The sequence below is a fragment of the Takifugu rubripes genome, chromosome 22 (assembly GCF_901000725.2).
Source record: "Takifugu rubripes chromosome 22, fTakRub1.2, whole genome shotgun sequence".
NCBI lineage: Eukaryota > Metazoa > Chordata > Actinopteri > Tetraodontiformes > Tetraodontidae > Takifugu > Takifugu rubripes.
The window spans coordinates 13503712-13530074 of NC_042306.1; the positions used below are offsets into that span (position 1 = coordinate 13503712).

The 26363-nt window shown below is 51.5% G+C and overlaps 1 protein-coding gene across 9 annotated transcripts in view; it reads left to right on the top strand.

Moving 5' to 3' along the window:
- carmil3 (capping protein regulator and myosin 1 linker 3) overlaps nucleotides 1–25649 on the top strand; it is a 37254-nt gene extending 11605 nt beyond the window's left edge. For 5 of the 9 annotated variants that reach the window (XM_029831359.1, XM_029831360.1, XM_029831362.1 and 2 more), the window contains 36 exons: nucleotides 233–283; nucleotides 1088–1147; nucleotides 1220–1341; nucleotides 2370–2464; nucleotides 2560–2630; nucleotides 2775–2848; nucleotides 5565–5640; nucleotides 5898–5986; nucleotides 7024–7118; nucleotides 7642–7728; nucleotides 8976–9085; nucleotides 9264–9341; nucleotides 10962–11038; nucleotides 13382–13486; nucleotides 14389–14458; nucleotides 14555–14636; nucleotides 15272–15368; nucleotides 15443–15497; nucleotides 16308–16480; nucleotides 17376–17444; nucleotides 17679–17772; nucleotides 18898–18996; nucleotides 19064–19183; nucleotides 19310–19423; nucleotides 19582–19757; nucleotides 19838–19931; nucleotides 20472–20597; nucleotides 20713–20797; nucleotides 20886–21073; nucleotides 21562–21641; nucleotides 22150–22269; nucleotides 22949–23102; nucleotides 23368–23671; nucleotides 24348–24439; nucleotides 24523–24709; nucleotides 25087–25649. In XM_029831359.1, coding sequence (XP_029687219.1) covers nucleotides 233–283; nucleotides 1088–1147; nucleotides 1220–1341; nucleotides 2370–2464; nucleotides 2560–2630; nucleotides 2775–2848; nucleotides 5565–5640; nucleotides 5898–5986; nucleotides 7024–7118; nucleotides 7642–7728; nucleotides 8976–9085; nucleotides 9264–9341; nucleotides 10962–11038; nucleotides 13382–13486; nucleotides 14389–14458; nucleotides 14555–14636; nucleotides 15272–15368; nucleotides 15443–15497; nucleotides 16308–16480; nucleotides 17376–17444; nucleotides 17679–17772; nucleotides 18898–18996; nucleotides 19064–19183; nucleotides 19310–19423; nucleotides 19582–19757; nucleotides 19838–19931; nucleotides 20472–20597; nucleotides 20713–20797; nucleotides 20886–21073; nucleotides 21562–21641; nucleotides 22150–22269; nucleotides 22949–23102; nucleotides 23368–23671; nucleotides 24348–24439; nucleotides 24523–24709; nucleotides 25087–25118 — 3801 coding nt within the window. In that variant the 3' untranslated portion in view covers nucleotides 25119–25649. Of the gene's footprint in view, nucleotides 1–232; nucleotides 284–1087; nucleotides 1148–1219; nucleotides 1342–2369; nucleotides 2465–2559; nucleotides 2631–2774; nucleotides 2849–5564; nucleotides 5641–5897; nucleotides 5987–7023; nucleotides 7119–7641; nucleotides 7729–8975; nucleotides 9086–9263; nucleotides 9342–10961; nucleotides 11039–13381; nucleotides 13487–14388; nucleotides 14459–14554; nucleotides 14637–15271; nucleotides 15369–15442; nucleotides 15498–16307; nucleotides 16481–17375; nucleotides 17445–17678; nucleotides 17773–18897; nucleotides 18997–19063; nucleotides 19184–19309; nucleotides 19424–19581; nucleotides 19758–19837; nucleotides 19932–20471; nucleotides 20598–20712; nucleotides 20798–20885; nucleotides 21074–21561; nucleotides 21642–22149; nucleotides 22270–22948; nucleotides 23103–23367; nucleotides 23672–24347; nucleotides 24440–24522; nucleotides 24710–25086 lie in introns of those variants that run through there. The other 4 variants (XM_029831356.1, XM_029831355.1, XM_029831357.1 and 1 more) reach the window with 4 other exon arrangements.
- Nucleotides 25650–26363: the final 714 nt, after the last annotated feature.

Below are 26363 nucleotides of genomic sequence, written 5' to 3' on the forward strand. Positions count from 1 at the left end.
TCGGAGTATCGCGTGACTCGGTTTCACTGTTTCTTCGCTCACGTGCCCGTTATCTTTAGCTCGCTAATGTCTGGAGCGCCTCAGCGGAAAGCCATTCGGGATGAGCCGCGGCGATGATTTACTCTCTTTATGGGGTGTTTTTCCTCTGCTATTTTTTTGCTGCGATTAGCATTTTGCATTTCCTGCTCATGACAGAAAAGAGAAATAAACAATGAATGTGTTCTTCCCTCAGGTCCTGGCAACATGGAGGCTCTATCTCTTCACTGTCAAAGTGCCCACCAAGGTAAACGCTCCCCCGCTCCCAGCGGAATTTTATGGCTTTCACTTGCCAGCCTTGATCTCTTGGTAATTTGGAGGAGATATGATGCAAAGGTGGCAGGACGGCGATAACGGGGACGGCGGCGGCGGCGATGTTTCACACCGACGGGTGTCCCGACGCCTGATGGGAGCTGGCGTGGATGCACCTTGTTTATTTATGTCGATGCAGGGGCCACATAAGCTGCACCAACATCAGCGCAGCTACCGTGTAAATAGTTGATCCGATCTTTGGGAATTCTGTTTTGGGAGGCGGAGCTGCGATACTGTAGAAAATGCGGTTTTCACGCCACCTGGTGGCCAATTGCGGTACCTCAAAAATGCTGATTGGCCCCAGATTTGGGGATTATGTCACCGCGCCGGATTAGCCGGATTGTTCCAGGACCTATGAAATATTTCAGCTCCAGTTTTTCCCAAGTTGAGGACGTGAGGTAAGAAGTCCAAACAGTCTGACCAGGTTGTAAATTAGTCAACGGCTCCGGTGCTTAATTGAGTAAAGTAGCAAGATGGAATTCCAGCAAAAAGCAATAATTTCTCAATGTCAGCCAATTTCAAGGTGATCCATCTCTCTTTGGGGACCAGTGTAGTATTAAAGTGTCCAGTCTGGGATGATAAACCCCCTCATATATCCTCATTTATTCATCTCCACTTTTGTCCTCCGCGCCGGCTTCGACCAGCCATCGTTTATTGATTAATCTTGCCTTTTCAATTGAAATTTCCTCCCATCTGTGGCGTGTAAATCCGAGCTGAGCGAGTTGTCTGCCGCCCTCAGGTGGAGGTCACCTTCAACTTCCTGGAAATCCGAGCGATGAACACCTACTCGGAGCACCAGGTAACCCCGGCCCGGCTCGATCGCTCTGCCGCCCGGGCGTCTCTTCACTGACCGCCTCTCGTGCACGTGCAGGTCGTCATCGACACGGACAAGACCACCTACTCGTTCCGGCTGCAGACTCAGGACCAGCTGGATCACATGGTGGGCCACATCAACTACGCGCTCTCCCGGGTCTTCAACAACTCCATTTACGCGTAAGTAAACGCCGCATCGGGAAGGTGTCGTACGCCTGGTGTCTCCGTGTCCCGGCACACCTCAGCAGCCAATAATCACTCTGATTGGATTGGCGAGCTGTCGAGACCACACGCGTTTCCGCCGGAGGCTGATTTCGTAGTCGGGCCATAACGGCGAGCGGAGGCACGAGAGCTCCGGGACTGTTGGCGCCGCCGCCTCCAAACAGTCCAGAGACGGTTGAGATAAACTCCCGAGGCCAATGATGATTGTCAGGATAAAGTGGGGATTAAGGCCACGGCGGCAGGTGTGTGTGTGTGTGTGTGTGTGTGTGTGTGTGTGTGTGTGTGTGTGTGTGTGTGCGTGTGTGTGTGTGTGTTGACAAATGGGATTAAGCGTGCCGCGTGTTGAAGGCAACAGTATATCAGCGTAATCCTATCAAAAAGCCAACGCAGGTACAGTTCAGATGCTCCTGTGATCCCAGATAATTCACACTTAATGTTTGATCATTCACACTTAATGTTTGATCATTCACACTTAATGTTTGATCATTCACACTTAATGTTTGCCTTTTTTAAAGGGATATTTTTATGAAAGTGCATCGCCGAGTTCACTTATTTATCAATGACTTAATATGTCCGACATAGTTTCTACTTTTCCATCTCAAAGCTGCTGTGATCAAAGTGTTAAAACTAATATTTGGTTGTTTGGTTTAATGAATTAGGTCCATTTAGATGCGAGTGGGAGCAAATTCTACTATTTCTTAACCATCTCTTGGGCCCTGAGAGCTGCCGTGTGCTTGGAATTGGGCGTCTTGCTCAGCGGCACTTCAGATGTGGGAGGCATCGGAATAACTCCAAGTTTAATGGGAGGCGTCCTACAACACGGGGCACTTGATCTGAGAGGGTCAATACAAGCGCGCAGCTCATGAAGAGGATGGTTTTTAGCTCGGCTAATGGCCTTTTTCAGGCTGGGCACCACTTTGAGGCCCGTTTGAGTGTTGATCTTCTATTTCCCGATCACTATCTGACCCTTTATTTTTTATTTTCAGCCCTCCTGTTTGCCGAGCCGAAGGGGAGCTGCCCGATGGAAACCACCAGTTTTCCCCAAACTCGGAAAGCTCTTTAGAGCCTCATAAAACCTGCGGTGGGTTCCACAGACGTCCACTCGCTGCCCCCCCCCCATCATCATCTGCCCCCCTCCTCCTGTCTTCCATTCATCCGCCATGTCTGTCCTTTCAGGAGGCTTCTCCGAGACCTACGCGGCGCTCTGCGACTACAACGGAATCGGCTGTAAAGAGGAAGTCCAGTGGGTGAGGAGGCCGTTCAGAAGCTCTCTGCTTTTAATAAACTGAGCGGAGGGGAAAAAAAAGCAAAACCAGGATTGTGTTTATGTAACTGTCCCACATCTCGCTCCAGCCCGTCTTTGTTCCTCTCCCTCTCTCTCTGTGTTCCAGGATGTCGACACCATCTACCACTCTCAGGACAACAGGGAGTTTAACCTACTGGATTTCAGCCATCTTGACAGCAGGTGACGCCGTTTATCCCAGTACACGATTACAAAAGCAGCTATTTATAGCGCCGCTCCGTCTCCACGCGGACACTTTGGGGAAACTTGGAAGTGGATCCAGCTCGGCTAAATATCCAAACCTGTCGTCTGTGGGCTGGGCGCGTTGACCCGTTCTAATGTTCTTCGGATGCTGCCGATATCGGCCCGACTGAAGGGAAACGTTAACCAGGGCAACAGAGGCTCTCAGCTGGAGGTCCGGCTGGGATCTGCTCTTCATACGTTCAGCTTTGCTTTCCTTCCCGCTTCCACAAACGTTCCTCCCGGACCGACGTGCGTGTGAGACGTCGCGTCGTACCGTTGTGCTTTGGCTGTAACCACAGTGCACGTCTGGTGCCGCGTTTGAGAGTTTTTAAGATGCCCGAAGGCTGAAGCAGCTCGGTCCTGGAGCGGTTAAAGGGGTCAAAGGTCATGCAGATGAGCCCGGGGCTGCTGGAGCCGCGCGACGCTCCTCGTCCCGAGTTTGGTGGCGTCTTGCCGCATCTTCTAAGCGACGCCGACGCCCTGAAACCTGGCGGCAAAATATCAAAGGCATCTCATCCGGGACCCAAAGCGCACACGTGTCCCGACACTTTCTGGCGGCGGCAGAAAGTTTTCCAACTCCTTTTTGAAGACGCGTTTTTCCAGGCCGTCGCTCTCCGTTTTATCCGACATTAGAGCGGCTGCTTCCCTAACAAATTCCTCTCCGGGCGAAATGTCGGAAAGCGTCGCTCTTTCATTCCCTCCGCGCTCCGCTGGCTGTCCCGCGTCTCCCGTGTTGGTTCTGAAAGATCATAAGGAGGAGGATGACGTGCTCGCCGGCGTCCGCGTCCTCTCCGGTGCCTCTTTGCCACGGGATGCCAATCACAAGCTTGACAGCTGACGTGCGTGTGGCGGATTCAGCCGGGATTCTTCCCGTCCTGTCCTCAGAAAACCCCGCGGTTCCCGGAATTCCAGATATCTTTCTGTACAAACAAGCCCGAGCAGGGAGGACACTCACACAGTAAAGATGAATTATAGAAGCAGAAGCCTCGCTCGGCTTGTAAATCAAAAACCCATTTGTGGGAGCTTGAAGGTTGCAGCGACTCATTAATATATTAATACTTTTTATGTTACAACATCAACGTTCTCGTGCGATAAAGAGAAAACATTCCCAGTTGAAACCGAGCGCTCGTGTTTTTGTTGTTCGCCTCCCGTCGGCCGTCGGCCTGGATGGCGGCTTGTCCCGCTGGCGTCGGCCTTTCCATCATCTCCCCGGCTGACGTTTATGCCTCGTTTTTCCTCCCCTCGTTAATTTAGCACAGTTTTGTTTCAGCGCCGCGGCCCTGACTGCTCCGGGTTCCATTCATGCTGAAACTCTCTGATTTATGACGAGGCCTCACTCCCTGATGGGGACCCTTCAGAAAGGAACCGTTCTCTCTCTCTGCGGCTTGAATGATGTCCCCGACCGATCCGCTGCCATAAATATAATTCCGATAATACAATCGTGCGGAGTAAATAAAAATAATGGCAGATTTATTGCTCAGTTTCATTCAAACTTTGACATTGTGAGTCTTTAATAAACAGTCCTGTTGCCAGGAAATGCTCTGAGAATTGTCCCTCAGTGAGACCCCAGTCTGAATGACCTTCTGACCCCGTCCTCTCAACCCTCTCGGGACAAATGTCACGTCGGAGCTGTTTATAGTCACATTCCCGGACCTTCTAGCAAAAGTGCTGCACATTTCTGGTGGAACCAAATACTAAGTTTGCTATAAAATCATCTCCGCCTCCCCGGAGCCTCTCGTTAAATCGCAGCTCTTTTGAAGGTCGTGCAGGATCAGAACCGAGGACAGCGCCGCAGCGCGGCGGTTGTCTCTGGCCGTGGTCCTGAAAACTGACCTCGCAGCGCAGCACGTCAAGTTGGTTTGAAAAGTTCTGGTGGGTCCAATTTATGGACCCAGAGGAGATTAGAGCTAGTAGTTTGTTGGTCATAGTTGGGCTCTTCAAAAAGACCTAACAAGTGCCTAGCATCTGTTTAGCGTAGCATCGTGGCTGTAAACGCTGAGTAGATGAGCTGAGCTGTGTCCGCGTCATCCCTCCACCGTAGCTGCTACTGCCACGGACACGCCAACGCGGTGCACGACTGACCGACACGTCAGCGAGGTCGACTACATGTCCTGCTGTCAAAACATGAATCAGCAGGTGATGAATCGCGCCACGTGCGTCATGTGCTCGCACACTGGGACCCCGCTGCATCTGCCAGGCTAATGAAAAGGGGCCGGAGCCCGCGGCCGTTTTATTCCTCCGAGATGGGCCGTAAACTGCTGAGGTTCCTGGCAGCAGGACGCTCCCCGGATCACTCTTCCCTTTGTGTTTCTGCTCCCCTCCCATCTCTCTCTGTTGCTGCCAATTTGTCGGATGATGTACGGCAGGCGTAGCGGCGCTGTAGCTAGTTGGACCTTGGAGAATTTTAACCCCCCCCCCTCCTGCGGAGGATGGGCTCTGGGCTCCGGCTCTGTTTTTGTATCAACTGTTTGAGGTCTGTAGCTGAGATCAGGTTTTATTGAATAATCCGCTGACCCGGCCATTGATCTTCATGTCAGTGTCCCTCCCTCCGCCGCTCCGAGGTGGCGGCGGCGGCTGGGTCGTTTTTCGTCTTTTTTTCGGTGAGTGTTGATGCGAGTTTGAATCGGCACTAATTCCACGTGTGTCTCTTCTGCAGGGACCTGGCCGTGATCGTGGCCTCCATCGCCTACAACACCTGGTTCACCAAGCTCTACTGCAAAGACATGCGCATAGTAACCCGCTTTCTATCCTTCTGATAACAAACCCTTCACACGCCGCTGCTCTGTGTCTTTGTCCCTCCTGCCTGATCAGATGAGCGATGGTTTAACTGGTCAGCTGACCCCTCTGGGACTGGTTAACATTTGCTGTTGAACTGGAATCGATGTGGTTCCATCATAGTTGCTGGAGCTCACGCAGAGATCTGCAGTGTGCACGGTGGCGCCACTCTGCCCCCCCCCACCCCGGTCACGAGCTGCCGTTCTGTCCGCAGGGCTCCGAGGTGGTGGACCAGGTTCTCCACACGGTCAGCAAGTCCAACAGTCTGGAGGAGCTCACGCTGGAGAACGCGGGGCTCAAATCGTAGGTTTGCTCCTCTGACCCCTCTATGTTTGGTTTAATTACGTCTTTTCTTCTCTTCCTCACACCTTCACCCCCAGACCCCCCCACCCCTGACATTTGCACCTCTCTGCTGCCCCCGCCCCCCCCTCCCAGCCTGGTACGGCTTCATTAAAGCTCCCTTTTGGCTTCTCGTCTCACTTCTCCACTGAAAAATGAGCCCAGTTTCTGGCTTCACCTGCCTTGACTTTTCACCTTCTCTGCACAGCTAGAATCATTAAGCAAATCACTTCCCTTCTTCCGTATTAATTATGAAGAATCGTTGCTGAGAAAGAGGTGATTTATTCGGCATAATGAAGTTCGCACATTCTGGATTTCCCCCGCGTTGAATTGCTCGCTGAAATGTACAGCTCAGGTTCTGTTGGAGGAGGAGATTTACGGTGTTGGGTTCCAAAATGTTTAAAATTAATGTACTGGCACAAATTTGAAAGTCCATCACGGCAGGAAACGTTTTAATCGTTAGATCACGGGATTATTCCTGGAGATTTCCTTTGAATTCTTCATCTGAGCACTTAAGTGAACTTATTAGGTTCTTCAGTTGTGAATAATTTGTGTTTAAAGGCGCTTTGAGCTCGAATCTCTTCCTTTTCTGGGACTGGGGATGTTTTTCGGGGGGATTTTGAGAGGAACCACGAATGTGTCTGCAGGTTCTGGTAGAGCAGGTTGGAAAATATAGAAATTTCCCGTCACACACGCGCAACAAAAGGTCTGCTCAGCCTTTATCTCCTCGAGCTCTGACCCGTCCCAGCGGAACAACCTGGAGGTCGGTTCCCGTTTCATAGCTGCTCCGTCTGGACCAGGAGGTCACAGTAATCAGTCCTGACGGGACCACGACTCGAACCCAGACCGGACCTGAAATGACCGTCTGTAGTCCGCTCTGTTTACCTCTGCCCGCTCGGGGAACTCGACCACCTGACCCGGTCCTCCCGGTCGGGGGCGGAGTCTCCCAGGCAGGTCTCCCAGGGGAAAGTCCAATTGAATTTTGGCCGCTCTGTCTCCAGGGATTTTCCTCAGAAGATGGCGTCGGCGCTGTCGGAGAACCCCGCCTCCGTGATTCACTCCCTCAACCTCGCTCACAACGCGCTCGACAACCAAGGTAACGACCTTCATCCTGCAGAACCCCCCCCCCCCCTTTACCTGCTGCTGTTGTGGCTTCTCGCCGTCTCCTGAAGAACACGCGGTCTCTCCGTCCTCGGGAGACTTTGTGGCGGCGTCCTTCTACGCATCTCCATCTATTTTTTCCTCCGGATGGAGCCCCACAAACGGGCTCCGCTTTAAACGCCGCTGTGATGCAGCAGCTTTCATGGAAGCTGCGCAGCTGCACGCAGAAACAAAAGCAGGAAGCAGCACAAACGGGGCTCGGCGCTCTGATGCGGTTGATTATGTAACCCGGCCCGGAACGCGAGATTTATCCGAGTTTATCCGTGCAGCGGGTGTGTGGGAGAGAGTGAGACCGAAGCACGTTGGCGTGATGAGTGCGCCCGTGGCTGCGTATGCTTTGGTGGGGGTGTAATAAAAGTGGCTTTAATATTCTAACTAATCATCACCCAATTATTCCGAGGAAAAGTCCAATCCCTTTTTTATTTTTTTTATTTTTTTCATCCTCACTCTCCTGCCAGGAGTCTCCAACCTGATCCAACAAGTGTGTCGCCTCAACAAGGGACTGCGTCTCCTCAACCTGTCCAAGACCTCCCTGTCCTCGAAAGGTAGGAGCCTCTGACACTCCTATCTTTGTGAGGACTTTTCCAGACATCATACACGATCCAGATCCTCACCCCAGCCCTCCCAACGAACTCCCTAAACCTTAAAACCACGTCCTAACCCTAAAACGGTCCCTGAAGTTGTGAGGACCAGCCAAAATGTCCTTACTGTGCTGGCAAAATCCTCAATATGTAGCAAGAACACACACACACACACACACACACACACACACACACACACACACACACACACAGGATGGTGCAGCTCTTTATGGGGACTTTATTCCCTTTGTCCGACCCAACCAACAAGGATGCTCGACCCCACAGCACGAGTGGCATCCTTAATTTAGGACCAGGCAGGTGAAACCTTAACGTTCCCCACACTTGGAATGTACGGAAACGTTCCTGCCGTTCATCCCCACCAGCACCGGGAGGCCTCGGCTGCTCCGTCCCTGCCAGCATTTCCCCACACGGCCCATATTCGGGTCAGAATCATCATTTGTTCTTTTTTTAAGTCTAAAATCCTGCCTGGGAATTATTGCAGTGTCCCAGTTCCCTTCCTGTGATCCCGACAATCCTGTAGTATTACAGGGATAACGTTGATGCAGATATAAATGTGATAACACACACACACGCAAAGATGATGTCATCTCAGTTTAACGTGAATCAGATGTAGATGATCCTGTTAAATATCCCAGTAAAGATATAGAGTTCAGATCCTTGATTCTGGGGGAGAGAAAATGACTGTGCACGTTAAAAGATTCCGGGTCCGCCCTGGAAAGGTGCGTGTTCCGTGGGAGGACCTTGACCCGCGTCTGCTGCTGAATATTTATGGGTCGCTCTCCTCCTGTCAGGCTCTTAAACACCTACACATATGTCCACGCGGACGCACCCATACGGCGCCCCTTCCCGGGCGCCCTCTCACACACGCTCCCCACGCCGGTCTGGTCGTTGGTGGAAAAAGTCCCGTTTCCCACCGACTCCAGCAGCTGATGGGGTGGATTGAGGGTGGATTAGTGCCCTCTCCTCCCTCATTTCCCTCCTAATCACTACAAATTAGGGATGAAAAGCTTAACGCGTTGCCGCCCTCGCAAGCGCTAGCTTTGCTTTCTTTTGAATGTGGCGCCCCCTTCAGGCCGGGAGTGGATCTCATTTTTAAAGTGACCTGTTCAACAGCCCATTTTCTCTATATATCTGAGTCCATGGGTGGACAGGTCATTGACCCTGTCCCATCTCTGCTCCCCCATCTTTAGGCGTGGTTTCTCTGTCCCAGGCGCTGTGTTCAAGCGACGACTACTCCAATTCTCTCCTCCACCTGGACCTGAGCAAGAATCCCGGAGTTCTGTCCGGAGATGACGCCACGGTCAGTATATCCGCGTCGGGTCGTTTTCGGGGCGTAATTATCGGCATTTTGCACTTATTAAAATGAGAACCTCTTTCTGCCATGGTTGCAGTAAAGTTTGGATATTAGCATCGCTGTCGCTCCTCTGTGGTCCACTGTCGACCCCTCCGATAAAGGCGCGTTCTTTCTCCCCCTCCAGAACCTCTACCTGTTCCTGGCCCAGCCCAACTGCCTGGTCCACCTGGACCTGTCGTGGACAGACTGCACCGTGGATTCGGTTTGTATTCAGCGCCTCTGTCCCTCTTGATCCCCCCCATCGCCGCCCTGCGGAGCTGTTAGCTCAGCGGAATCACAGACTCCGCCAGGCCAAAACACAAGAAATACATCACAGCTTATGAATAATAGAACAGCTGGCTCGCATGAAAAGCATAAAACATCCCTGTTCCATGGCTTTGTTTACATCTCCACTAAATTTAGCATCTGGCTGCATTAGCATGGTCGCTAGTGGCTGGAAAAGCTGATAGACGCCATCGACACGTCTGCTAATGTTTACGGCTTTCACGGGTCTGCTGGCGGAGGATGAACACGTTTCCCTACAGGAGGATAGGTCTCGCTTAGATCGATTAAACGGGACGTTTAGGGGCGGCGTGCAGCCCAGGAAATGCTTGACCCCTCCCCGCTAACAGGTCAGGCTTGCGGCACCAGTACAAACTGGATCTGCGGTGGCTACTGGAGTGTCTGGAAGGCGGGGAGGGAAGAATAATGGCCCCCTTTAGTTATTAAAGGATGCTCGGGGCCATCGAGGTATCTGTCATAAACGTGGAAGAACTAGAATGAACTCATTTATCTGCCCTCGTCGAGGCTGGACAGATGCGCAGCTTTAGAATTCGGACTTCTCGGAAAGTTATCGGAGCATCCGAAGAGCTGTCGTTTAACGTCAACCTCCAGGAACAGACGGCGGCCTCGCTGCTGAGCCCGGCGTCCCCGTGCGTGCGGAGCGTCCTCCGGCCCCACAAACGTGCCCTAGTTTGTGTTAATTTCTGTGTATGAACAGAAATTATTTTCCACTCTTTTTATCGCTCTGCGCGAGACTCGCCCTGAGCTCTGATCAGTTCTTTCTGATTGTTTACGACTGCGTTTCGTCCTCGGCGCCGCCGCGCTGCCATGAATTATGCACGAGCTCCTCCCCGAACCTGCGCGGGTGCACCGGTGGTCGCTCAGTGGGGCCACACGTTGAAATTCATTCTTTCACCTTTCAAAGGTACGAAAAAGAGCTTTTTCTGGAACGCTCTCCTGCCGCACACCCGATTTAAATCCAGACGCTCCGGGTCATTTGTGCATTTCATCTCTGCACGTTCCAGGGTTTGAAAGTCAGATGAGATCTTGATTACTTCTGGTCTTTTGATGGATGTTTCTGCGTGCAGGAGCTGCTCTCCAAACATCAGGGACGGGTCCACCTTTATTTCTTATTTGTCTCTTTATGTGCTGCACGACTCCACGTGAGGACGGATAAGTCAATATAGCAAATCAAGGCGCGTGAATAATTGTGCTTTTCTCTGAAAAGCCTTGATTTATTACAGTACAGCAACTTTTTATCGGCTTTTCTCGTCCTGCCGAATGGAAAATGGCCACCAGTTTCTGCTATATTTCATTGAGCTGCTGGATTGACTGTATGCTTTTTAGTTAACGCCCCTAAAGGCTCACAGTCCATCGTGGCTTTACATTTTAAATCGGGCTGAAAGTTCACTGACGCTGGAGAAACCATTTGAAGGCAAAAGCTGCTGGTTCATGAGCATGTTAGCATCTATGCTAACGGGTATAGGAGGACTAGGGCCTCCAGAATACCTGTTGCCCACCTCAATCACGCAACACGACCTGCTTTCTCTGTCTCCGCCAGCTGTTTGGGGCCCTGCTGCGAGGCTGCTGCGCCGACCTCTCCTACCTGAACCTGTCCAGGAACTCCTTCTCTCACAGGTGAGCCTTCGCCTTCCGTCTGTGTCCCTGTAGGGGCTTTAAAAAAAAAAGATGGGATTTTTGCCGCATCTCTGCTCATCTTTTCCCCGGGCGCAGCGAGCATCATTTATTTCCCCAGCTCTGGACGGCGCCGCTGTAATTACTGCGCCGGCTCGCTTTTCCCGCTTCATTAGTTCCGGCCCGTTGCGTAAAATGTGTGTTCACATTTTCCCTTCCATATTTTTGGATGTGCGCATGTGTTTGCTAACAAGTCCCCCATCTCTCAAACATGCTAGAAGTTGACACGCCTGCGGCTCTTTCTTCACGGGTCCCGGCGCACACGTGGGCGCGTCTTACGACGACGTTAAACGGTCTGGCAGGCAGAAGCTCCGGCAACGTCCCCCGGGAGCCGCTCTGCTCAGCATATTAGTTTACCGGATTACACAGGGAGACGTGTATGAAAAATGAGCCTCATTTCCGCTGGAATTATTCCTGCGGTCCTCGGGCTTCCACACCTGCGCTCATTCCTTCTCTTCCTCGCCGTTTTGGTTTCTGGTTATTGCATCTGGGAAGGTTCCTCGTCGGCTCGCTGTGCCGTTCGCCCGTTTCGTGGTCAGAATAAGCGCGGGTCGCTGCCAGGGTTCTTCACTGGTGTCGGTTGACGTGAGGAATTAGCGGTGACTTTAACCGGGTCCGACTGTGAATGAGTCTCGCTGGAGCAGCTTTGCCTCACCACATACGGAGAGATTTGACTCGGCTCGAGGTTTGGCCCTGGAGGAGGATCGGATTTATCGCAGATGTTGGCGTCAACGATGAGAACAGAAGGAGGCGCTCGCAGGTAACACTGTTGACCAGCCGTTGCTGTGCACAGGCTCCGCCCACTCCGATGCTGTGACGGCGTTCTTCTCGGCAAACGAGTAGAATCTGAGGCCTCAGCTGCTCTTTTAAGTGCTTCGTCCTTCTCCTGTCTGGTTTTGTGTCTTCCTATTTCTTAGCAGCTCTTTTACAGTACCCCCCCGCCCCATCGTCCCCCCCCCCCCACCCTCGTATCTGCCAGTCATGGGTATTCTGATGATAAAAGCACTCCGGCTCGGCGCTGCCGGTCCCGCCACTGACGCGCCACCGCCGAGTCACAAAGCTGAACGGCGCTGATAAGAAGCACCGTATTCCTCATGAATATGGAGCTCCTCCACCCGCCCACCTGACACGCACGCACAGATCCACGTGTGCACGTACGTGCCCGCGTGGATGCTGCCAACAGGTGATCAGTGAACGTGGATCTTCTCGTGCGACAGGCGCCGTTCTGTACGTTCGTATGCTAATGACAAAGGGGTCAAAAAGAGCTGGTGTTCCAGGCTGGGGGGGGTGAGAGCTTTCAGCCCTCCTCACTGCCACACGACCTTTCCCATTCTTTATCCCCCATAAACTTGATTTTCTCCCCCTCCCGCCCTCTATTCCTCCCTCTCTGCGTGCTCTGTGATCGTTAATGCACTTTAAGCAGCTCTTGCGACGAGCGCTGCGGCGACGGTCGACCGCACGTTCGCTAATCGCTCAAAGAGGTTTAGAACCTTCGGGGTGAACCCTGTTTTTTGGGGGGCTAATGAGCTTAAAGTGCGTACGTGCAATCTAATAATCTGTGTTAAGCCCCGGGGCATTTGTGCACGGGGGCAATAAGGATGCAGAGAATTGGTGATCAGTCATGGATGTGGGTGGAGAATGTTGGCTGCTGGATGAGAGGAACAATGAAGGCTGACCACGAGAACGGGATAGCGCCCTCGTCCTCTGGAAGTGCACTGGTCTGCAGCCTAACATCCCATCCTCAGAGCCTCATCACGGAGAAATTCTCCCTCTTTTTTGAGACGTAGGTGTAGAAATCGAGTTACAAAAAAAGAACCCGTGTTCCGCTCGAGTAAACAACGTATCGGTCGCCCGGAGAGACGCGGCTCAGATCTGTTTCCGGAGGAGGAAAATGCGAAGAGAGGAAAAAAAATAAAAAAGAATCTTGGGAAGATAAATTCATCCTGCTTCTCTCTCCTCTCTCCTCCTCCCCTGTGGTGAATTATTCGTGGAGCACGAGCTCCAATTACAGAAAGGCTGCAGGTTGTGAACGCAGATATGAGCCAACGTTCGGAATGCAGATATTATTCCCGTGTCTGTTCCGACTGGGATAAATGTTGCGCATACAAATACCAGCTGACTGCCGGAGCAACATCTGGCCGATCCGTCTGCTTTAGGCTCTGCTCCCTCCCTCCCTCCCCCGCCGCCGCCCGATTGTCGTCCTCGACCGTCTCTAATCGTCCCCGGCGACCCCTCCAAATGCTGACGGCGCTCCGTTCATTCCCGCTCTTTTCTTCTCTCCTCCAGGAAAGCCAGAGATTCTCTCCCGACGTTCCGCCAGTTCTTCAGCTCAGCGTTCAGCCTGACCCATGTCAGCTTAGCCTCCATGAAAGTCCCTCCTGATTGGCTGAGGTGAGTCGCGCTCCGCCCCCAGCTTCTTTTCAAAGCGCTCGCACGTGAGATCGCTGCGTCTTCCTCACGGTCGTAGAATTTGCGCAGGTGTCAAAGGTCACGCGGAACCATTCCCCCACGCTGCCAAATTTCTATACATTTATTCAGGAGAAATTCAGGCAAAACTTTGGTTTGTTTGTTTGTTACAGGGACGCGAAAATCAGGAGGTAACGACGGTATTTTAGAGTCTGTCTGAATCCCTGAAGGAAAGTGTCATGATGATGAATATACTGAGTTTAGGTAAACAAGCAATTAACTGATGCCTGGATGTAAACGAGTCAAGGTCGCCTTAATTCGGGAACCGAGATCTTATATTAGTGACCGCGCAACACCCAGGTGGCTGATGGGTAATTTCCTAAATGTAGGACTGCTTCTGCTTCGACAGCAGGCGGCTGTGCGGCTTGTTGCTCTGTAACATTGGGCACAGCCTCCGTCCGTAGAAGCTGAAGCGCTCGGCAAAGTCGGACGCTAAAAAAAGCCGTGCGTCGCCACTTTTCCTCGCCACTTTGGGTCTTCATTCAGCTGACACTCGACCCCCCCTGCTGGCCGTCGGCCACCGAGCAGATGCTGCAGATCCACGTTTCTGTTCCTATTATACGCGAGTTCCTTTGTCGTGCAGCGACGCGGACGGTCGCGTCCGAGTCGACGGAGCGGCGTCGCTTGCCGCAGCTCGTGCTGCCGTTACTGGCTCGCCGTGTGTGAGCTTGAGATTTGTGTTCAGCACAGCAGCACTTTTCCCCTCCGCGCACACACGCGCTACACTTAGCCAGTAGCAACAACTGGCCGTTGCTCTTCAATAAGACTGAAGTTTCCATGGTGATCTCTAATCCTTCCTCCCTCCTGGTAACCATCTTCTCCTTCAGGGCTCTGTTTCTGGGTCTCTCCAACAACCCCCATATCACTGATTTACACCTGGACATCAGCAGTTGTGAGGTACGCTCTGTCAGATCCTGCAGCAGCTCCGCTCCTCTGTTGCTCATGGCTATCCCACCCCACCCCACCCCACCCCCCACGTTCTCCCTCCAACAGCTGAGGTCAGCGGGTGCCGGCGTGATACAGGAGCTGTTCCCTCGAGTCTCGTGCGTGGGGACCTTGGACATCTCCGATAATGGTGAGCACACCTGCGCGGGGCAGCTGGCTGCTTTCAGATTAGGACTCTTCACTCGCTCCGTTAAGGTCGTGTGGGTTTGGAGATGGCGTTTCCTGAGATGGGAGGTTTTTGGTCTGAGGAGTCATGGGCCCATTTGGATCTTGATTTAAATGATGTTGATGGTGGAAGGACACTGTGATGATTCCTGGCTGTTACTGGATTCTTGTTCACACACATCTGCTTGCATTCCTCTCGTGAGGAACACACCTTTGCAGGTCTGAATCTCTAACTGTGGTTCAAAGTTCACGCTGTAACGTAACGTAAATTTACCGCTTCACCTCTTCAGCAACAATGAATGCGATTGTTTGACAGAAGCGCTCCAACAGAGGTTAATGTGCAACTCTTCCCTCCCCGATTCGCTCCGTTATTGTCACAGAAATCAATCTGGGTCAAAGTTAAAATAAAATGGATCGCGCGCCCAAATTAAAAAACACATTAGTTGTAAATGTTCCTCCTGCGCTACTTGACAGTTTGGTTTTCTCTGGTCTGTTTGATCAAAGGTTATGTTGCTTATACCGCCACCTACTGGCGTGATGAGTGTAGTTTGACAGCCTGGAGCCATTTTGCTGGGTGTGATGTGTGTGTCGATGTTGCAGGCCTGGATGCCGATTTGCTGGCTGTCATCCCGGCGTTCTCCCGACACTCCTCCCTCAAACACCTGATGCTGGGGAAGAACTTCAACATCAAGGGCAGGTAGGGAGCGCGGCGGCGCAGATGGCGGCGGCGATGGTGATGATTATGTTTCCCTCTTCTCTGTGCCTCCTCAGGGTGCTGGATGAAATCCTGCAGAAACTGGTTCAGTTGGTGCAAGAGGAAGATTGTGTGAGTTGAATTGCGTAACATATTGTGACACACACACATATGCAAGTCCTGCGTGGCGTTCGGCAGACGCACGCCTACACGTGCCTCCACATTTGTAGCCGCGCGAATCCTGGGCTCGTCCTCATTTGCGCGTATTTAACCGCCACCTTCCGCCCACCGCAGGCGACGGGCGCAAACCCGCGCGCGGGCGCTCCGTCTGGGATATTCGTGAGGTTCCCGGGGAGCGCTCTGCCTCGCAAGTCCGCCGTGACAAGCGGCTCACTTAATTATTTACTATCGCCGACGGTGATAGCTCACGTCGACGCTCCGGCTTTACCAGCGGAGGCACAGATGGGGCGGGGGAGTGCGAGCGCTCTGCATCTGTCAACTCAACCGCCGGGATAAAACAAACAGCGTGCGAGACGCGCACACACGGCTTTGGTCAAGCGGCTCCCGTTGACGCTAACGTATAATTACGCCAATGAGAGGAAACTAAGAGATGGTTTGTTCACCGGGAAACACAAAAGATGATGAGATCCTCTGACATTTTCTGGTCTTTATGCAATCACGTGCTGGCCAGCTCGCTACTCGTACACTTATGTGGGGGCGCACCGCGCATCATAATTTGGGGGAAGCGTGCGGCCGTCATCCATCTTTGACTGTGATCCCCTCAGAGGACTTAAATAAGCGAGCCGGTGAACTCATTTCCAACTGTCATTTCTTCCTCCAATCTTAAAATACCACTCGATTCCCCAGTTATTTAAAAACCGCTCATGCCATCATGTCGCTAAATAGCGTTTCTACTTGATCTGAAACCGTGTTCTCCTCCAGGCCCTGCAGTCCCTCTCTTTGGCCGACTCGCGGCTTCGCCAGCGGGGCTCGGTCCTGGTCAACGCTTTAGGCTCCAACACCTGCCTCCGGAAGGTCGACCTGAGCGGGAACCTGTTGGAGGACACCGGAGCTAAGATGCTCAGCAAGGCCCTCCAGATCAATACAACACTGAGGTAGGTGTGTGTGTGTGTGTGTGCGTGTGTGTGCGCACCAGCAGCTGGAGGAGGAGTGGTCCTCGCAGATCAAAGCACATTTTCCACCATCTGAAACAAGAGGAGCTGGGTTAGAGGACGGATGAAAGGAAGAGGTCAGAAGGAAAACGAGGGCGTTTGCTGTGGTTTGAGGAGGGAGAATACGAGGGGGTAGGGCTGACAGGCACAACGGCGTGCCGCTTCAAAGGGAACTGCGGGAGATAAGTCGGTAAGGCTGAGGAAATGCCTTAAGCTCGAAATTAGAGAAAATACGGCCGTGACGACGCCGACCGTGCGTGGCGCTGCAGGTGTTTGATCTCTGCTGCTTCAACACAAACGACACAATTTGGATGCGACGGAGAAACTCTTATTACAATCACAGATCTGGTATTTTACTATTTAAATCAAGGATCCCCTTCTTAAATGAGAAGCCGATGAATGTAAAAGCACCACATCCATCATAAAGCATCTGTGTAACGATGGATTTCTTGGCTAAACCAGGACAGCAGTTCAATTAAAATGCCAGGAAAAAAGTGGCGAGCTTTAACATTAAGCTTAAGTGATGCAACCAGCAGAGTTTTAACGACAGCCGGGTAGTCAAACTTCAACGAGCCTTAGCGTCTCTGTCGGAAGCAAAGGGACAGTTGAATATTTGTCTGGGTGGAAAGTCTGCACTCTGAAAGAGAAACTCATTAGTTGCTGAATAATGGTGTGATAAAAGGGGGAAAAATCCTGACAAATGTCTAATTAATCCTACTGCGATGCGCTGGTGCAGCTGTATGGTCAGATACACACACACACACACATTCAGAGCTCTCCCCACTCTTCCTCTTTGTGCTTGTCATCCTCTATTTCCTGCCGGTTTTATCTCCTTTAGGAGTGTGACGTGGGATCGTAACAACACAACAGCGACGGGCTTCCAAGATGTGGCGAGAGCGCTGGAACAGTTAAGACACACACGCCGGAGATGGTTTGGTCTCCCTCACACACACCGAAAACACCTTCACACGGCGTTAACCGTTGCATCGTATTTCATCAGTCGTCTGACTTACACATCAGTCAAACTTATTTTCTTATCCGCGCCGCTTCTTTTTCGTTCTTATTAGTATCATAATTCTCCCTCCGTTTCAGTCCGGAGGTAACGTTTTTGCTTTTTTTCCTACCTTCTGCCACCTCACAGCAACTTCACCCTTCAGTACATGCCCCTCCCCCTCAGTGATGTCACTCAAGCATACCGCAGTGCCCCAGAGAAGACCGAGCAGGCTCTGACCAAGGTGAGGGCAATTTTGCATCAGCTTCGTGTTGTCAAAGTGTGCTTCAACCCGGGAATAGAGGGCAGATTTCAGGATCGGTCTAATGCTGCAGTACCACCTTGGATCAGAGGGGGCAGTGTCCAGCACTGTGGCCGTAGGTGTCGAACTAAAACCTGCTCCACGCTGACCCAGTGAATCCATTGCATCAGTTTTGCATTTGACAAACCTGTTTATGACACATCTGTGTGTCAGACGTCAGCTGTTTATTTGTGAAATTGTCCGTTCTTTTCAAATTGATGATTTCTCCCCACCCCACCCCCACACACACACACACACGTCTGTTTGTGTATTTCGAGGGTGTCATTTTCGACTCTGGGTAATTGGACAAGTGCTCTTCATACAGACAGTGTAAACATTTACCTAAAAGCCACATTAGCATAAACATCAACCCTCTGTCTGAGGCTTGACATTGACAGTCAGACAGAAGCCTGCGGTCAGGATACCGTCGGCTTTTTGGCTGTGCTTCGCTTTTGCCCGGACACACATTTTAAATATGCCCTTGTGGAAACGTGCTGACGCCGGGACACGAGCGCAAACAAGCAGCAACGATGACTGTAAGTTAATAATCTTTCCCACCTGAGATGCGGCACATTGTCATTTTTCAACATCACTGCCAACGGTAGCATGGCTGGTAAGAGGGAGCGAACGGAGGAAGCATGTTCCAGATCCACGGCTCTGTCGTCTCAGCTGCACGTTATAGCTAGAGTATCGTCTCCGCAACATCTCTTAAAGCGTTACGACGACGTCGGCGGCGTATTTGTGAAGGATAAAAAGCTAACTTCACAAAGATGTCCGCTGTGACTCAGGGTTGAACTTTTGATGATAGAAGCGTGTCAGAAGATCTGCACGTCTCTGTCGTCTCCAAAGCCGTAAGTCCTAAAGGAAGCCTGCGTTTCACCCCCATACCGAGCCCGGAGACGGAATCAAAAGCTTCCGGTTCTTTCTGCCCGGATCAAAACTGTTTTCTTCTGTCTTCTTATTACCATGCAAATGAACTCGTCTTGTGTCCCGCACACGGAGCTGCGTAAACACCTGCCATCTGCACTCCCCTGTCTCCCCCGCCGTCTCTTTGTGTGCGCGGGACAGATCCAACGTGCTCTGCTTAGGAACAACCAGACTCAACGTTTCTCCCAGAAACAGGCTCTCCGGCTGCATCAGGGCCTGGTCACCAGCACGGCTGAGCAGGTGCGTGCACGTGAGGCAGAAGCCATCAGAAACGTCTCTTTATTAACGGCAATTTCTCCGCGTACAGGTGATGGAGCGTCTGTGCGTGCGGGTGCAGCAGCAGGTTTGCACTCTGAAAAGCTGCGAGGAAGAGGAGGAGGTCCGGACGGCCAGACAGATCCTCAAAGAAGCCCGAGACTCCAGAGCCGTAAGTACGACGGTCCTGAATCCTGCTGACCTTTCCTGATGACCTTTCTTGTCACCGCTGCTCTGTTAGCGCACATAAATTGCTAATTTCGGCCCGTTGTCGCCCCCGTTTTTCTGTGCGGGCCAGCTGTATCCATCCCTGTGCGAGCTGGCCCACGTGCTGTCGGTGGACGGACCGGTCAAGCAGCGGCTGGACACTTTGGCCGGAGAACTGGCCAAGGCGGCTGATAAAGAGCTGCAGGTGCGTCTGCGGTTCCCCGAGATTCGACTGCTCATTGACGGCGGGTGTTCGGACTTGAATAGAATGTCGTGGTCGCGGTGTAACTTTTCTGCTTTCGTTGGGACTCGGCAGCAGAACGGAGGCAAACGCCATGAGACATCTGCGCCTCTCGTACACAGGTGGTCGTGGACTCGATGGTGTCTCTCTGCCGCGAGTTGTGTCCGATGTCCTGCTCGGCGGCCGAGAGGCTCAACCCGCCTTTCTCGTCCATCTCCGAGCAAGTGTCCATCCCTCGCGCCAGCATCCGTAACGCCCTCATGGAGAGAGCTGCCGAGGACATCAACAGAGCTCTGGAGTAAGCCGGGACGGGCGGCTCCGCCTCCGCCTCATTGACCTCCGCTCAACATACTGACCCTCTCCGTTGCTCCTCTCCAGGGAGGTGAAGCTGTCCGTGGTCTCCTACCTGACCAACTCCATCGTGGATCAGATCCTGCAGGAGCTGTATACCTCTCATAAAACACTGGTACTGGTAATAACCCCCTTTCTGCATGACTTCTACTAGACTAGAACTCTACTTCACTATCGCACGTCTGCGGAGGCGCACGGCCGACAGGTCCCCCCTCCACTCAACGCCACGGGTGCGATTTTCCTTTCGTTTCCGCGCGGCTGGAAATCCAGAGTGAATGTGATGTTGCATTTGTGCAGAGGTGCACGTCAGGGTCCGCTTTGGGACGTACGACCCTGCCGGGTTAAAGATGCAAAGGTTTCTGGACTCGTCTATGGTCACGATGCCACAGTGCGTAGAAAGAGCATTTAAATCAGGGAAAAACAAAGATTTGGCAGATCTGCCACCCGCCCTCTGTTTTGCATTCCTTTCCTTCCTCTTGCATTGCGTCTCATTTTCCTTCCTGGCTTTGCTCTGATGCCAGTTCCCCCCCATCATGCTTCCATTCTCTCCGATAATGAAGACGCGGTATTTTATTCATGTTTCTCTGCAGCAGTTTTTGAGCTTTGTGAGCATCTTTTCCTGAGTTGGGGATCAATCACCTGCGTGTTTGTGGTGCTTCAGATGCGGCAGGTGTCCCAGGCCAAGCGTTGGGATGACCTCGGTCCCAGCAGACACACGCTCCGACAGTCCAGAGTGACGGAGTCGCTGGACTTCCCAGATGAGGAGTTTGGTGTCAACCTGGGAATAGTGAGTGTCTGAGTCTCATTTAGAATTCCTGACACTTTGTGTTCCAACACCAATCGAAATAAATAAATCAGTCAAATTGATGTGAACTTAGCTTTTTAATGTCGTGCCCCCAAAGGACACAATGGCCATTAAGAAGCGGAGCTCCAGGACCAGAAGAATCCGTCCGGTCTCCTCCAGACTGAGTGAGTGGCCTTCAGCAGGTAGCTTATCACACAGAAAGAACTGGACCTGCCATTGAAAATAATCATAAAAAATGAAATGAAATGAAATCCTCTCGTCTTGTTGCAGGTTTAGGTGAAGAGGCCAGTCCCTCCCCCACCCCTCCCGCTCCCCAGCACCTGGCCCCTCTCAGCCACTCGGCATCGTGGGAGTGCTTGTCCACCCTGCCCACCAACGGCTCCCCCTTACGCCACGTGACCCACGTCAGGCCCCGCCCACCCCGGAGGCACAGAGCGGGACACCTCCCCCCGGAGTCTGTGAGTCCGCGACGGCGGCAGAGTTTTGTCGTTCTGGTGTCACGGTGATTAACGACCCCGTTATTGATCCGGCTCTCTGGATACTACCTGCTCCATCGACTAGGGCCTCAATTTCAGAGAAAAGAGGTTTCAGACTGAAAGCAAAATAGACTTTGCGTAGGTTTTTGTCACTTCCATCTTTCTTTCGGTAGCTTTTTGTGTAAACTCCTGCTCTCCATCTTGTTGTTACGCCAGTGGTGTTTTTCCAGAAATAACCCTCCTGTTGACTAAAGGAGCCGCTGCCTGTTTGTGCGACTCGGATGCTCGGCGTCTCCCCTCGGAGGCGCCAGGCAAACCCTTTAACCTTCTCAGAAACTTTTGAAAAGACTTTTCCGGATCGTTACAAACTCGGAGCACAACGACACATTTTCTTCACTGTCGCCTTTGGCGTGCGGCTCGGATTGTTACGGTTAATCATCCGCCGTTGTTGTTGTCGTCGTTGTGTGCAGCACTACTCGGAGAACGGAGGAGTCAGTATGATGGAGGACGGACTGCCTGATTTTTACAGCAAGAGAGTTTTACCTGACAGGTAAGGCCTCCCGTTTGAATAATTTCCCTACACCAGTTCAGAAGGAAAGCAGTGAGGTGAACAGACCCTGCGGAGTTCTCTCATAACGTGATAATTGGGCTCATTTGGGAAACTATTTAAAGATTTATTAGAAACCAATAAAGGCTGAAATTAGCAGGGTTGTTAAGCTTTAAATTAAGAATAACGACTGTTATCAATAATTCACAGCTGCAAATAAAACCCAGCGCAGGTGGGAAATGTTGAACCTGCACAATTCAAAGGATATAATCAGTGTTATTAACACAAATATAATCCACGTTAGCGGCATTATGACATTTAAAGTGGTTCAATGCGGTCGATTTAGCCCCAACTGGTTAAAAAACAAGCTAAACGCCACAAATGTTGGCGTTGGCCATGTCTCACGAACAGTTTTCCATATGCAAAGATTGTGTTTGCAGCCTATTTTATGTCAGAAATGTAAGCTCTATAGACCAACGCGCACTGACCTTGCTTCTTCTGTTCTCTTCAGTCAATTGTCATCCCTCCATCAGGCCCAGTCACTCCGGAGAAAGAAGAGACGCAGCGTTCTGTCCATTTTCTCCGGCTTCCGCAGGAATCGTAACTCCACCATCTGTAATCAGGATTCCGAGTAAGTTTGCAACACTGGGGATGAAAAGCAAGAGAAGGAGGTGGATTTAATCTGAACGCCGGGTATTAATGTCACCGCCTCGCTTCATGAATAGTTAAACGGGCGGAAAAAATAATCATTTGCTGTCTTTTTTGTTGGAGAATTCTGCGCTACTGTTACCCAACGGCCCCAAAGCCAGACGCTGCTGCACGGGAGAAAAAGTGAAAGGTTGCAAAAATTCTTCCAAGAATTACAGCTTAAACGCTGACGGAAGAAAGAGTTACGCAACATTAGAGGGGGGGGGCGCTGACATGTTTGCCCTGAGACGGCCTTATATGAGGACTGACCTTGCTGTTGCCTAGGTTACTGTCACAGAACAGAGGTCACACACACACACACACCCAACCAGTGGAGTTTAGCCGTTGTGAGCAGAGTTTAAGCCCTGATTTTTACTGCCGCCCTCTGCATCGGTGTCTTTTATTTTCCTGTGACAGCAGGGGTGTGTGTGTGTGTGTGGGAGGCCGATGGCTTCTAAAACCAGATTTGTGTTGACTGTTCAAAAGGGTGACTCACGACAGGCAGCAGGTCGACAAAGTTTTAATGTGCGGTACATGAATGGCGGAGAAAGCCGTTGATTTAAGGCCGTGTGGTGATTTTTAAGGTCGGATCAGAACCCACTTTGGTTTTTTTTCCCTTCCAGAAATGCTTTGGAGAACGTCTACTCCATGATTCAACACCCCAAAGATGCTGCCAGACCAGACAGCGGCGTCCCCGGGGCCAACGGCTCTGCGCCTTCACCTCGGCCGACGCAGGGGGTGCGAGCTGCCAGTCCCCCCTGCCTCATCCAAAGACAGGTAATCTGGATTCATCACCAACACCTGCTCTGCTCTGCGTGGCGCAGCAGATCGAAGGTTTATTTTAAGTTTCTGTCCACACGCGCAGTTGGTGTCCCCCGGCTCAATCGAAATCCAAAACTAGAGTTCGGAGATCTCCACCGGCGCACCGATGAGGGATAATTTAATTTTACAATAAACTCTACTGTTGCCAGCAGAGCAGAACGTTAATACTTCTTAATAATACAGTCAACAGCATCACTTTCACATCTTTGTCTTCATGCAGTCGACGGACCTGGTCAGTATGGTGTACAGTTGCATCGGGGCAGAAATCGAGTACTCTGACGGGAGCGGCACCAGTGACACCGGAGCGGCGGCCGACGACGGCGAGATGTCGACCGCCGTTTCCGAAGCGCCAGCAGACACCCGCAGCAATGGCCACGCGGCACCGTCCAGGCAGGAGAGGATCGTACCTCTGGCGGACACACGGGCCGAGCCGGAGGACGACGGATGTGGCACGAGGCTGGAGCCGCAGAGCACCAAACCCGGCCTGGCTGTGATGAGGCAGAGACACCTGCAGGAGAGTTTAGGTAATGCAGGCAGATCACATTTACTTTGTTCTAGTTTTCAATGTGTCATTGATCCAAAAAAAAAATAGAAGTAGCGATTTTGTTATTAGGACAAATGGACTTGCCAAAGAAATTGAAAATTATCTTTGGGTATCGGCGTTACAAACTGCGTCCGATCAAATAATTAGAAATGTACCACCCGGTGGTCAGATGAGTTTCTTTCAGACCGATGTTCAACAAGAGATGTGACAAATTAGTGTCACCAAGAAGCTCAGGAGAAGGCAGAAAAGACATCGTTGTAAGAAACATCGTTCCAAAGAACGTTAGTCACGTTGACTTTAATAAGGGATTTAATTGGGCGTGGTCCCTGTGGGATCCTGGCTGAAAGACTGGCACCTTTTCCACAGACATAGGCCCATTGTTAAGCCTCCGCTCGGGACTTTGAAATGAGTCCAAGTGGCTCGGTTACAAAAGACGCTCCACCTGGAAAGGAAATGTAAAGGTCAGTACGGTAGCTGGAGGCCAGGAGCATCAATATTCAAATCTGAAGATTAGCATTAAAAATGGAGGAAAAGGCTGCATATCTCACGTAGTGTACGACGTGCGCTCTCGGAGGTAGATTCACACGCCGGGTAAAGCAGTTCTGCGTCCCTTTTGAGAAGCTTGACACTGAACTGGCTGACTGTTGTCTTGCCAGAAGAGGCAGGAAGGCAGCAAGAAGAGGAGCAAAGCGAGAGGCGGTCTGGAGGACGGGGACAGGAGGGACAGCATCCTCTCATACCCAAAAAGGTAAATGTTGCACCCAAAAAAAAGGGCCTGAACCTGGATTGATGCACCCGCTTCAAAAGTCCTTGTCCCCGTTTTCTCCTCAGCCCAGTTTCGATCACTCCAGAGACCAGAGCTCCCCAGAGCTACGAACCACCTCGACCAGCAGTTCACCGGGGGAAGAAGCCAACGGCGAGCAAAGGACGTTTCCCTCTGCTCCGACCATTGGAGAGGAGGGGAGCCCGCCAGCGCCTGCCAAACGGGGGGTAGAGGCCGGGACACCCGCCGGCCAAGGTACACGCTGTCTTCAGCACTTGGGTCGAAGCTCTTCGTGAAACCGCGAGATGGGCGTCAGTATTCATTTGCAGACAGGCGACAGTAACCTAAAGATTCCCCTGGACACATTTCAAAGAGCAGCCGATCGATTGAGGCGGACAAAAATCCAATCAAGTCTGGGAACCAAACAAGCTGCAAAGACTCCAAATAAAGTTTGAAATGTAACAGGAGGGAGAAAGATCTCTCTCGATCTGTGTGTGTGCAGAGGAAGGTTAAGTTAGTAATATATTTTTAAGGTGTTTGGGGAAACTGGAATCTCAATCTAGACAATTGTGTATTCTTGCATATATGTTAAAATTGTGTTCCACTCACTGCAGCTGTTTTGGCCCCTGTAGGTTCACATCTGGACAACAGGGACGTTCTATGACATCGTCTGGACCAGGAGGACTGGACAGAGAGCAGCTTTTAGAACAACAGCCATCTGGACTCCAGCTCTACTTTCTTTGCTTCCATGCATGTACGCTGCATTTTCACCATGCTGCACTGGTTCTGACCTGCACACACTTCTTCGGCCTCTCCGCTCTGCAAATTAACACTTTTATTATTGCAACATTTCTTTGCTCGTTCCTCCTCAGCTTTTAATGACAATCTCTGACTAATCAAAGGGAGTTTGTACCATATTTATTCTACTGGAGATGGACTCTGCACTAACATTGTGGTACTCCCCGTTAACAATCATCTTTTTATCTGTGCTCATTTGATAAGCGTGTTTGTATGTATGCTTTTTTTTGGCTGACGTTGACAACTGTTTTCCTGCACTGAGCCCACCATCTGTTCAAGAGTATTTAAGATAGTCATTGGATCATTTACAGGTGGAATTCCATTTTGCAAGCCTGAAAATGAGTATATTTTCTAAAAATGCTTCTATGACTCGACAAATAAAATTGACTTTCCATGACAACCTGGGTGTTTAATTGTTGCAACACAACAGAAAAACAGTTTCTTACCTGTCCTGTCCCGGGGGCCCTGCCGTTTGGACCCGTCTGAAGAGAGATCAGGAGATCCTGAAAAACAAACGCTGTCGTCACTGAAGCCGTCTGTACAATGTTGGACACATTTGCATTTCCCGTCATAAGCAGCAGATGGCAGCAAAGACCACCTCTGCCATCAGGTCCCTCAACAGTCCCTGCACCCAATATTCAAGACGAGAATCGTGATGGTGTGGACATCAGCTGCTTCTCATATCTAGCCCGCCATCTCCTTAACTCCTATTCAGTGGGTACGATTGTCTAAGATTCGGTTGACCGGCCTTTGAGGTTCCGTCTCTCTCCCAAGCACACCCGGGTGTGAGCTGGATACCGTGAAGATGCTGTCATTTGTATCCTAATAGAACCGTAGCGTGGGTCGCCTGAGGATGCTGATGGAAGGTCACCTGCAGGCGTTGGTCGTGATGATTGTGAACGTGGAGAAAGAGTCATCTGAACAAGTGCCCAGCAATGATTGGTGAACATCAGCCTTTCCAAGGTAAAACAAGAGGGACCTTCCTACCTGCCTGTGGGTGACGCAGGGACACCCTGGACAAGTCGCTGGCTCACCGATAGACAAACCGATTCGCCCGCAAGGGTTTGAACTCCTCGTGTCGGATACGGCGGCCTCCTCGCAACCATCGTGG